At 48.7% G+C, this 12,982-nt stretch overlaps 1 protein-coding gene across 4 annotated transcripts in view; it reads left to right on the top strand.

Moving 5' to 3' along the window:
- Positions 1–12,982, top strand: part of agap1 (ArfGAP with GTPase domain, ankyrin repeat and PH domain 1) — a 148,181-nt gene that overhangs the window by 32,473 nt on the left and 102,726 nt on the right. Inside the window, exon 2 of one of the 4 annotated variants that reach the window (XM_064311739.1) lies at positions 752–2,073. The exons of the other annotated variants lie outside the window; for them this stretch is intronic. Coding sequence (XP_064167809.1) covers positions 752–2,073 — 1,322 coding nt within the window. The remainder of the gene's footprint in view (positions 1–751; positions 2,074–12,982) is intronic. 4 annotated transcript variants of the gene reach the window in all.

Below are 12,982 nucleotides of genomic sequence, written 5' to 3'. Positions count from 1 at the left end.
AAGAGAAACGAGGGTATAGCCGAGAAAGGAGAGGGTAGAGGATGAATGCTTCTCGCGTTGTTGGGATGACCGTGAGAGGGAGAGCGTGAACAAGACCGGGACCAAAAATTATTCACTGGGATAAACACTGCAGATACGGTACCGAAAACAATAGCACTTCACCATGACCGGATAACGAGCGGACCTCGCTGCAGCCTACGCACAGGCACAATGGGGGCGAAGACGCTCACTTTGCCGAGGATACGATGTTGCTGGAATATTTCTTTGCGATGATCCGGACATCGCTGTACTAGAGCTGGGAATCAGGGGGAAATTCGGACCGTCTTAGTTGTGGATCATATATCTTGTGTTGCTTGTAGTCACTAAAACAAAGACCTCAAATTGATGTTTTGGTGTCCGTATACGTCACTGTACATGGTTTAGATTAGGAATACCCGGGATATGAATGAGAATTCATTTTACGTGGATGCATCGGTTTTCTTGTTCTGTTCGTAGCACGATTGCAGGCTATTTACCTGGATTTACTCACATTCCATTTTTTACTCGAAATACGGAACCTAGTGATCTTTTTTATTGGTATTTGAAAGAGGGAATAATCATTATACTATCGCTACTGCATATTTGAATCTTTAAAAAAATGATTGCTTGCATTGCCTGCGCACGGACCCGTTTTCAGTAGGCTAATCTTATGTTTAGCCAAAGTGACGCGTCTTTATTTCTTTGTTTCTTTTTAAAATTTTTGACGCTGAAGAATGTACCCTCTGGACGGTGGTTACACCGATAACATGGAGCGGGGAACACCACAAAGGAAGACCGTTTACCGGATCTCCCTCACGCTGGTGAAAAAGGAGAGCTTGCAGGAATTGGATAGGGCCAGCAACAACACGGCGCATCGGCGCCTCGAGAACCCCATAGTGGGCGCTTTCCGGCATGAGGCCACCCCGGAGATCCAGAAGAGCTGCCTGCTGGAGGAGCTCAAGGAGGTGGAGGACGAGACGGACGAGTTTTCCTCGCGAAACTACATGAGAAATTTCAGGACGTTTAGCACCGGACAGCTGGAACTAGGGAGGCTCAAAATATCCAAAAAGACTCACCACATCCGCAAAGACTTGTCATTTGAATTGAAGGACACCTGCGCAGGTGATTCGACGGGACAGTGCGGGAGTGAGGAAGATCGCGACTCGGGACAGCATGTGAACATAGTGGGCTCCGTACCACAGAGTAAAAGAAACGCACAGGGTAACAGAGACGTCGAGAGGCTGAAAAGGGATATTTGCCCCGCTGGGATGCAGGAAGCACAGAAAACCACTGCTACCAGAGAGGGAAACACTGGCACTAAAGAGAAAAGGGATGACACAGTTTCAGGAAGCACTAAAGACTACAGTACTGTATGTACGGGTGAGACTCTCACAGAGAGGGAGAGCAGGGACTCTCAGAAGGAGACACAGAGGGAAAACGGCCCCTGTCCCGCCGCGGGGGGCTCCCCATCGCTCGCCCCGAAAGGGAGCGGCGACAGCAGATCAGGTAAGCCCGTACCCGAGACCCCGCCTCTCAAGCGGCACCCCAGCGTGCTCCGGAGGAGCTTCAGCTTCCGGCACTGGACGGGCGGGGAGCTGCTGCGCATCCGGGCCCTGTCCAAGGAGAAGCACCACAGCAGCTCTAGCTGCATCGGCCAGGGCGCCGAGCCCAAGGGCCCCGCGCTGGACGGGAGCGGGAGCCCGCCGGGCGCCGGCGAGGCGCTGAGGGAGCGGGAGCTGAGCCGGGCGGAGCGGGCCAAGGGCCGGAACCGGACCCTGGACAACAGCGACCTGCACAAGATCTCGGAGAAGACCCTGGAGGAGCAGGAGCGGCTCCTGAGGGGCGGGCCCCGCTCGGGGCTGCACGAGGGCCGGCTGCTGCGCTTCTTCAGCGGGATCTTCTCCCGGAGGGACGCCACCTCCACGCCCGTCTCCCACCCCAACTGCTCCCTCCGCCAGGGCAGCGCCAAGCGGGGGCTGCTGGGCTCCCAGAAGCGGGGCATCCTGGGCGGCTCCCAGTCCAGCACGGAGAGCATGAACCGATGTCCGCTCGAGGGTAAAGGGCCTCTTTCTCTCGCTCTCCCCCTTTTTCTGTCATCCTCCTTTTAAAATGTAATATTCCCTCTGTATCTCTCTCCTGTCCTCCATTTAAAGCAGAGTCGTGCTACCTCATAGGCTTGGTGCGCACATTCAAACAAGGGAGGGGGGGGGGGGGGCGGGGGTGAGTAGCGGGGGAGCCAGCCAGAATTTGGAAGAAGATGCTTGTTTGGTTTGGACAGGGAGGTGATGTTTAGCCCGGTCCTGTTTGCATTTCATTAGTCAAGAGTCGCTGGAGTCCCTTCCCAAGGCTTTTGTGGGCAACCCCTCACCTCGGGCCCAGATGCCAGAGTTTCTGCCCAGTTAACCAGGGGACGGCGAGAGCGTTCGCCTCTTCACCTCATTTCACCTGGAGGTTCAGGCCGGCGAGCGCATGCGCCCTGGCCCTCCGCCGGTTTTCCCCTTTTCCCTCTTGATTGGAAGCAGGGGCCCGTTCGCATGAGCAGCTTTTTTGTTAGATGGCTGAACTTTGCCTTGGTGGAAAACATTTGTTTCTCTGGGAGACGTTCAAACAGAAAATGCTTACAAAAGGAAACAAAAAGACCAAACAAAAACATTGTTTTCTGAGGAATGGTTTCAATCAGCGCGAAAGAATGCTGATTTAGTAAACGACGAACGACTCCGGATGGTTGTCGAGTTTAGTACATGTAGCGGTAAATATTAGCCGTTGCATAACCTATTGATCTTTATCTTGCGTTGTGGGCCCGCAGTTTGAGAACCGGTTGATGCACGCATTCCTCTAACGTGAAGCATGTTGTTGTGCTCTTTAAGGTTGAAAGGTTTTCAATAACTTGAGGAATTTAGCATTCGTAATTGGAAATCATTCCGACCAGACATTTTACGCAGCTTAATGGAATATCAAATGGGTATACTGTGGTTTTTTTCTGTTTGATACAAACTCAGGAATCTTTGTTACAGGAATCTCTTTCCGTGTTAGATTGTCTCTTTGATTTGCCACCATAAAAAGAATACAGGAAAGTGGCACATTCTTTCATATGGTAATGTTATGCCGTTTGTTTTGATACTTAGCCTGAACGCTGGTGTTTGGTAATAAAGAGGATGAACTGTATACTGTACATAATTAGCATAAATTATGAGTGGAATCAAAAATTTTTTCAGTCAAGTAAAAAACAATTTTAGAGATTGAATTGGAATGGAAAAATGTCAGCCTACTTGCCACACTGGAATTGGAATGAATTTTGCAAGTGATAGTTTATTCCCCATTTTTCTTGTTTTCTTGCCCCCCCCCCCACCCCCCCCCTGTGTCATTGTTGGGCCAATGAACATCGAACCAGAATATCCATTTAGATTGTGATGCATTGCTGGCTGTCTCTTCAGAATGCCATTAATACTTGTAATGGAATGGTGAGGTGCTGTGGCATTTCTTTCCTTTTTACCACACAGGCGCTAGAAATGGGTGCCGTTTCAGTTTGCGGGCGTTTTGAAATGCCTGATACCCTTTTAATGGGTTCATTACCTTCCCCGTTTCTCTTACTCAAAAGCTGGAGTCAGCATGGTGCCGTGAAAGTCAGAGCATCCCACAGAATTGTGGCTCATTAGGGTACTGTTGTGGAGCAGAGGAGTGGGGCTGTTTTATGGGGTCTTGTATTGTATCTGATTTTGGGTCAAAAGATGCCCTGAGATGTATGATACAGGGATTGCCATGGCTTCCAGCTTGGGGTGAGGTGATAATAACTGTTAATATTTGCACGCGTGGGTGAAGATGTAGTACCATGGCCAGCCACGCAGTGCCTAGGATGCCTATATGTCTAACATGGGGGTGGGGGGCGCTGTTGAGCACACATGGTGGTGAAAGGAGAGTCCTTTGGGCTTTCTGTCTGTGACATGTTTGCAAACATGTTCTTCCCGAGGATTAAAGGCCAAAATCCCAAAGTCACAGAATTCGACAAGCTGTGTAGCTAAGAAACGGTTTTTTTGTTTGCTTTCCCCCCAGGGCTGCTAGTCATGGCTGAATAGCTCTAGGAGGAGCACTAATCACAGTTGAGCTCAGATTCTACTCGTATGCAGACAAGAGAAGTTTGTACTTGACTGGAGTATTATGATATTATGTGTTCTAGGGGAAGTGTGTGTGTGTGTTGCTTGTGTGTTGATAGTTAACAGCTTTTGTCTTGCTCTGATGGTTATGTGTAAAACGCTTTCAATAGCGTGAGAACCTTCAAGGATTTCCTTATGACCACTTGGAACCGACGCACTGTATGCATAGCGTTGTCAGACCTGTTTGGTTTTCCTGACAGCGTGGTTTGAAGAGTCAGACTGATAAAACACAGAAATGGGAGCAGCAAGTATTCCCTCTGAGCTCTGCTCTGGGCAGACTGCAGTTTGAAACGGAGCCCGGTGTGACCCGCTATCGCTCTGTACTGGAGCGTACCGCCAGCGAGCCGGAAAGAGGCCGTCGGGTGTGTGAGGGCAGATCGGTTAGCTTCGTGCCGTCGTCATTGGCCTGCCGATGGGGTTTTTTCCACACGTCTCTTAACGACATGTTTAGCTGGCTATATCGGGCTTCATTTCCTGGCTTGCGCAGGAGAGAAAAACATTTTCCCGCATATTTCCCGTCTCACGACTGAGCGTTCACACCGCTGCAGTTTGATCCCTGCAGCCTTTGTATTTTTAGTTGTGTTTAGTTTATTAATCCCCGTGTGTACGTCACTCATATCTAACTTGTCGTAGTCGGATGTGCTTATTTTTCTGCTGCACAGTTGGTAGCGCTAGCAGTTGAATATGTTCAGTATAGCTCTCAAGGTCATGTTAACAGTGTTTTTTGTTTTGGCACAACAAGGAATTAATTTATTGGTTTTTTAAAAACTCAGAATCTCAGTTGGGATACCCAGCTGGACATCCCTGGGGTTCTGTGAGCTGACCGTCTCCCACAATTTGCCGAAAACAACGCACTTTAATGGAAAGTAAATGTTATCGCGCTGTACTCGTTTGGAAAATGAATCCGTTTGGCCTTGAGCTGTTCTCCAGAGAGTTCTTCTAGCACGGCCACCCAGTAGTGATGGGAGAGAGAGAGAGAGAGAGGTTTCACAATCTCTCTAATGGGTGGACCTACAGTGAACTGTCAATCGCTGACTCATTGGAACCAATCAGAATAGCCTGTACTCCTCAGCAAAATGCAATTGGTTGTAGTCAGTGAGTCTGTGACGGCCTATGATGGGCCTCATTCTTCCATCACTAAGTCTAAGGTGGTGAAGCTGACCCACTCAGTGTCAGGGTCTGTCAGTTACTGGCAGTTTTAACAGAACAATATTGAGTATAAAGTCCTCTTTCACAGCATTATATGTTTTGGATAGTAGCTTATTTTGTTGAATATCCTCAAGAATTGTTTTAATATTTTACTGGCATCAAAAGAGTTAAAAGAATAAAAAATAATTATTTGACCATTGTCTGACTCTGACAGGATTATTGATGATTTCATTGATTATAAAACATCCCTTTTCTATTCTCACAGATAGATTAGATAACTGTGTTTGCAAATGGCAGTATTATTACAGATTTACTGCAGTGTCTGATACTATTATGATATTATCTCTTTTTATTACCGGTTGAATGCGTTAGCCAGTGTAAATGTTTACCATGAAGCCGAGCCAATAATTGAGTTTTCATACTGGAATAATCTCTTCAAAATAATCTTCCTGGCTCCTTTTCTCAAAATTTCCTGGTGCGGCCGTAACTCATTTTTGGCGGATTTAGCGGGAAATGCGGAGGGCCCGCGGAACGTTCGCGGCCGCCCAGCTGTCGCGCGGCTCACGCTCTCCTGACTCGGGTTCGCACGGAAGCTCAGATGTCCAGCGCTGCCGGCTTAGGGCTTAAAGGAGGTCTGTGACGGGCAACGCAAAAGGGTCGCGATGAGGGACACGTTCCCTTTAAGGCCCGCAACACATCGGTGATCGACCAAACTCAGATTAGAGACCGTGGGCCTCAAAAAATTATTACTTTTGTCCTTAAAATGTTCCTACGAACAAACAGTATAAGATTAATGACACGTTGTTTTTGTGCGTATCCCAGGTGTATGAGATGATGAATGCTGGCTGTTTGTAAATTTAATGCACAATCCTGTTCATGTGATTTGCATAAGGAAACAGCCATGAACAAATACAGGTAAGAAGAAAAATGATGAATGCCGAAATGTTCTTGGAAAATTTGATCATACACAATATCTCTGAGTTAAAAAAAGAAAAGAAAAATGTTTTATTGTGAACATAATATTTATTGGCATGGACTGGACCCCCCAGTGTTAATGCCTAAGCTAATGGCTGCTGAATCTTTGATGAGGACCTGGTCCCATTAGCTGGGGTTGAGTGGATCCCGCAGGTTCCGTTCCACTCTCGCTCCTACGCTCGGCTCCTTCAGGTCCGATCCAGAGCCTCTCCTGCTCTCTTAATGTCAACCTCGGGACCTGTCCGGCAACCGTGCCTCAGTTTCAAATCTCCCACGACCATGATCCTCAGAAATGCTGGTGTTATCTTTTTCTTTCTTCTATTTCAAATGATCGAGTAAAAAAAAACAAAGGGAATAGTTTGGAATGATGAAAGTCAGCGCACACGGAAGACATGGACTTACTAATGTGAAAATGCAGAAGTAATAATGACTAGGCCTGCAGCTGGGCCGGTAAGATTTTTTAAGGGGAAGCTTTATGTGAGCCTGCGTTGTCTTTGTGTCAAATTGGCAACTCAATCCACCTATAGAGTTAAACCAACAGAAGCGCGAATGCAGAGATGCAGTGTACCATCAGCCGATTATCAGTGATTTTACAGGAGTGACAGTTGGAGAAAGTGAGATTTGGTGAAAATGGGCACAGCGGTAAGCATGACAGATAGCCTAATTTAAGGGTGCATGTTTGACACTGCGGAGAAACGTGAACAGGAAATGGTGGCGAGACACGTTTGGCCGTGAGATCCTGTCAGGGGAGGGCGTGACTCATAGCAGCAGCGTGTGTAATGAGGATGACCTTACTCAAGGTGAGCAGCTTGGGAAGAGGCAGAGTATCTGGTCATTGAATAAATATTAGTTCAGCTCGCCCACAATTATGCTGGCAGTTGACAGGCAAACTGTATCGCTCTTTGTTTTCCCCTTAACCCATCTTGAGTAAGCAAGACTTCTTTTTTTCTTTTTACTGTGCATTTAATTTATTATTATTATTGTTTTTATTATTATTGTTATTATTATTATTATTATTCGGTTTGCCGTGGTCACATTTAAAGATTGCGTTTGGAATCGTGGTGATTCCGCGGGTCTCGTGGTTTTAATGGATGGGTGACCGCGCCCTCCGGAGATGCAATCTCGGCTTCAATTACCGCCGGGTACGCTGGAAACGACGGATCGGTTTCAGCACCTCGTACCAATGAGCACCCCCGCCCCTCCCCCCCTCCAGAGAAAGGCAGCAGGTGGTGCTGCTTAGGAGCGAAATGGAATTTATAATTCGGGTTCAAATTGGCAATCCCACAGTTGTTAATATTTGCATCGGCCGGCGGTGACATTGAGCACGCATCCTTTTCAGTTTAATTTGGCGGGGGCGCCCAGGCCCCCGCTCCCCCCCTCGTTGCTGGCGGAGAGGGCCCGGGGGCCCGGGGGCTTTGGGCCGGAGCTGTCCCAGCTCTCCGCGGGACGGGACTGTCACAGTGCATTACTGTCGCCATGCCGCTGACCCCTTTGCTGTCCCGGCCTCTGACTCTCGCCGGTTAATGATGTCTGGGAAGGGGGAGAGGGGGGGCGGTGCGAACGGGGGGGTCTTGTCCTACTTCCACGGCCATGCGGAACTAATCGCAGCCGCACGCGCGGGCGTGGAGACCCGGGAGCGGCGTGCGGCCGGAGCCTGGCCGTGTTTGAGAGCGCCCGCCCGCACCCGCGTTATAGAGTGGTGAATTCACCCAGGCCTTCTTACAGCTGGGCGCACGCGCGCATGCATACGCATGGAAACGCATGCACGCAGACATGCACGCAGGAGAATGCAGGCACGCATGTATATGCATATGCGAGCACACGCAAATATGTCGTGGTGGTATATCCTTTGTCACGCACAGTCAGCAGACAGAGCACAGAAGGAATACGCTTCTCTGTCTGCCATTCTGGACTGGAAACACCCAGCAGAGCTTTTGCACCTGCTAGTGTGCTAGTCTGTGCTGCTTGGTGAATGAGAGCGGGAAAATGGAGGAGAGTCCAGGTCCAGTCGGGTCCAGCGGACGGTTGGGCCAGCAGTCAGTAGGGCTGTTAACACCGGCCAAAAATAACTTTTAAATATTTCTTCTAAAAAAACACTTAAGTGTGAATGTATTCAAATATATATATTACAATTTTAAATGTTGAATTACATGCCAGGATTTGACTTGACGGTAACTGGTGTAGGTAAATTTTATGTGACCATAACACAGTCAAGTTGAGGTAAAAAAACATGAACATAAACAGTGGAGATGGCTTTTATAATCAGGGGTTGAGATAACTGGTACACAAGTATACATGCACAGCAAAAAGATTATAGATTACAAAATGTGTTACAATACAATATTTTATTGTATCTGTTACAGAACAAAATCTTTTTGCGTACTTGCGTGCCACTTCCTCTGATTTTAAAGATTTTAAATATATTTAAATAACATTAAGGCACACAATTTTTATAAATGTTACTGAAATGAATTATGATCCTGATGGATAATTTACAGTAAAGTGCTATTAGAAACTGAAAAGTAGGCCTACTTTCTTGGATATTTTGAAGAGGGGCTTAAGATCAGTCTAGCTCTGATGTTATTCTGCCAAAATTCTGTAACCCCCAAAGGGCTGGAATGGAAAAAAAAGGAAAAAGTTCAAACTAACTTGACTGGTTAAGCATTGTATGCCAATGTCAGGCCTGCATGTTATTTGCCAAAAGCACCAGTCTCTCTTGGAAGAGAGCAGTGCCAATATCTTAATTCACTGTGTTCTGAGTGGAGGAAAAGATGCGTTCTGATGAAACGAGCCAAGAGCCTAATGAAAGTGCCGTGTCTGTCAAGTAACATCATAGCAACAACCCGTGTGACCCCGCACCTTCCATTTTCAGCTGAGGAGGTGCTAAGATGTGAGATTTTTTTATTTTTTTGGTTTAACACAAGAGGTTTGGTTAAAAAGGAAGACAGCTGCAATTAACACATGCTGCTTACTTAGTTTTTTTTTTTTCGCATTGTTGATTTTTGTTTCACAGAATGTTAATTTTCATGCCCGAATGTGATTTTAATAAACAATTTGAATAGCATTCGAGTATCGAACCATTGTTTGACAGCCCTAGCAGTCAGTAGGCGGCTGTGGTCATTTGGTTAAGCGGTCAGTGGGGGCCAGGAACCAGCAGTCAGTAGGGGCCAACTCAATAGGGCCAGCGGTCAATAGGACCAGTGGTCCCGGCTCTTTTACGGTCCTGAGGCCTCAGGCAGGAAAGGGGCTGGTTCTCCTCTCCTCCTTCCCTCGCTTCCTGGCGGATGATGTCATAACGTGCTTTGTGCTGACGAGGCGGTGCGCCGTAGCCTTGGCGTACAGTTGCATGTGCACCTGACTTCCCGCCAAGTTTACAGGCTGCACGGTCTCTCCCACTTCCTGTACTCCGTTTACAGAAGCGTAGGGTTGCTAAAATATATACACTGATCAGATGATTCTGGACTCCTGTCTTTCAGCTGTAAATAATGTCAAGAGAATGAGCCTTCACGAACCCCAGATGGGTGGAGCCAACTTGTGTTATCAGGGACACGCGGACTTGACTCAGTCATAAGGTATTAGAGCGGGAAAAATCCCTCCAAGTCCAAGATCTCCCAGCCTGGATTTGTGCCATACATTTTATAATGTGCCTGTAATGTTAGAATGTGCCAGAATCTTTGGCCTCAGAGGTATGAGGATGAGAGTAAAAGGCCACCTACGTGTCACACATGTGTCATAATTCCACGCTTCGTTACGCTGAACGGTCGCAGTTAAGTGTGTGAGAGTCAGAGCCCCTCCATTTGGCTTCTGTGTTTACACAACGTGCTCCAAATCTGGAGAGGATCAGTCTGCCTGATATCATTCTTCAGGATTCCTTCCTTTTGGATGGAGGAGGAACTGTGGGCAGCTGTGTGCATGTGTTTATGTGCACGCGTGTGTCTGTGTGTGTGTGTGTGTGTGTGTGTGTGTGTGTTTGTGCGTGTGTGCGTACAGTATGTCCGTCTGTATGTAAGTGAGCAAGCGAGCGTGCGTGTTCTTGCCTGTGTGTGTGTGTGTTTGTGCGTTTGTGCGTACAGTATGTCCGTCTTTATGTAAGTGAGCAAGCGAGCGTGTGTGTGTTCTTGCCTGTGTGTGTTTATACTCCGTTGATTAAAGGTTGGTATTAAGGTCAGTGTGTGTATGCTAGGGCAGGATTAGGAGAGGAGTGTGTGCTCATGGGATAGCCAGATGTTGAGTGAGATATGGGGTGGATGTTTAGGTTTGTATGCGCGTGTTTTCCCTTCTAACTGTAACATTTAAAAGAGTTGTCCTTCCAGTCTCTCTCTCTGTTTCTTTGTACTTGTTTGTTTATTTTAGGATTGTGGGATTCGGTATGCTGCTGTAACACCTTTGGCTTCCTGGTAGTATTAGGATGTGAGTGCCATGTGCAGTTGGTGCTGGGTTATTTCTGACAGGGTGTGTTTGCGTGCGTGCGTGCGCGTGTGTATGTGTGTGTGTGTGTCTCTGTCTCATGCCAGCCCATATGTTGTGTAAGATACATGGTCAGCTTTAGTGTGGGGCCTACTTATCACCTCTGCCCTGTCCTCTTTAAACCGCATGCAGCTTTTCATCCTTTGGATGCGTGTACCGGGAACTTGTAAATCAGAGATTATTACCCTCTCCTTGACACGGCCCTGTTTGGGAAATTCCCAGAATCCCGTGCTTCTGCGATGTCATGCACAGAGCGCATTGATTAAGTGTTGGACACCGTGGCTGATTTCCCAGCAGGTAGGGAGAATTCCCGGTGGCTCGGAAAACAGGTTTTTACGCAAGTCATCTTCGGAAAACTGAAACACATTTTTGCTGAACAGATTCGGGTTTTCTCCACATAAAGAGTATGTTCAGCGAGCTGTGGGCGGTTTACTCGAGCGGTGCACACTCTTTATAGAGACTGGTTCCGGTCCGTCGCCCAGGCCATGTTCTCTGCCACCCGTCCTTTCCCACTCCAGCAGTTTCCAGATCTGGAGTTCTGTTATGTCTGGTTGTGTTCTGAGTGAAATAACTGGACTTTAGATCAGATGTATAATTATTATTTTTGCACATTCTGCACCATGGTGACACTCACACTGAAACTGTGTTGTCTGGTTAGCTGAGTGAGGCAGACCCTAAACCAGCGCGTGCGGCGTGTTTGGAAGAAGCCACTCCGTTGCTCAAAGCCGCCTTTTATTCGTTAGAGTCAGCGTGAGAGTATCCCCTGCAGTAAGGGTGTCGCTGCATAAGGGCCTGTTCACACAGACACGCACCAGCGTGCCGAGAGCTCCTCGTTCTCCCCGCCTGTGAGGCGTGGGGGAGGGGGCGGGGGAGGGGGTGGGGTGGCGGCTTTGGGGAAAAAATGTCAAATTGTGCCTCATTACATTAACCGCACAATGAAGTTTACTGGAATCCCCACCGACGGCCCACCGTGACTGGCGCTTCTCGGGAAAGTGTAGGCTGAGCTGGTTTACGGTATGAAACATTCAGCTTCTGTTTTTCTGGTTGCTGAACCAGCAGCAGAACGGTCGTTGCTAGCTGCTCTTGTAGAAAGCCGGCTATAGCGGCTAGCTGCTCTTGTAGAAAGCCGGCTATAGCGGCTAGCTGCTCTTGTAGAAAGCCGGCTATAGCGGCTAGCTGCTCTTGTAGAAAGCCGGCTATAGCGGGTATCTGCTCTTGTAGAAAGCCGGCTATAGCGGCTAGCTGCTCTTGTAGAAAGCCGGCTATAGCGGGTATCTGCTCTTGTAGAAAGCCGGCTATAGCGGCTAGCTGCAGACAGAAAGCCGGCTATAGCGGGTAGCTGCAGACAGAAAGCCGGCCTCTGTAACGGCTGTTAGCGCCAGAGGGGGAAGCCGCTGTTCGCCACGGCGGTTTTGCTTGGTCAAACCTGTCGGGCTGCTTTCAGTGCAGCACACCGGAGGAGGACCACGGCTTTGAGCGGGAGGCTGGGTTTGAGAGCAGTGTGCGAGTGGGAAAACGGGTTTTGGGGTTCAGCAGTTCGTACAGACTAGGCCCCGGGCCTCCTCTCTGGGCCCCGGGCCTCCTCCGTGGGCCCCGGGCCTCCTCTCTGGGCCCTGGGCCCCGGGCCCCCACTCTGTGCCTGGCTGTCAGGAGCAAAGCGTGGTCTTCTTTGCCACTCGCACCAGTTACACAGCAGTGACGGGACTGTTAGATGGGTAAAGAGATTGTCCAGGGCTACACGGTGGTGGTGTGTGTTCCCTGTGTGTCTGTGTGCAGCTTTGGGATGACATTCCCAGCAGCAATACAGAGTGTTCTGCCCCGCAGAGATTTTGAGAGCCTGAGTTGGGAAAGCAGATGAGATTAAATGGATTTTTGGCCAGCTCTCGCCCCCCCCCCCGCTTCCTCTCCCGTGCAGCTGTCCTCATTTGCTGGCTGAATCACCGCAGCCCGTTAGCATAGCCCCAGCGCCAGGGGATCACACGCAGGACTGCTGCAGATTGGGAATGACAATAAAGTGGATTTGGGTGAATGTGACACGCAATCACACGCTCTCACAAACAAGCAAAGAGACGCAGGCGCGTACATAAACACACACACACACACACACACATACTCTCAGTCCCTCTCTCGCTAGCTTTCTCTCTCTCAAACACACACACACACACTCTCAGTCCCTCTCTCGCTAGCTTTCTCTCACTCAAACACACACACACACACTCTCA

The sequence above is a fragment of the Anguilla rostrata genome, chromosome 15, assembly GCF_018555375.3.
Source record: "Anguilla rostrata isolate EN2019 chromosome 15, ASM1855537v3, whole genome shotgun sequence".
Lineage (NCBI taxonomy): Eukaryota > Metazoa > Chordata > Actinopteri > Anguilliformes > Anguillidae > Anguilla > Anguilla rostrata.
Note: the sequence above shows the minus strand (reverse complement) of the source record. Positions and strands in the feature narration are given on the sequence as shown.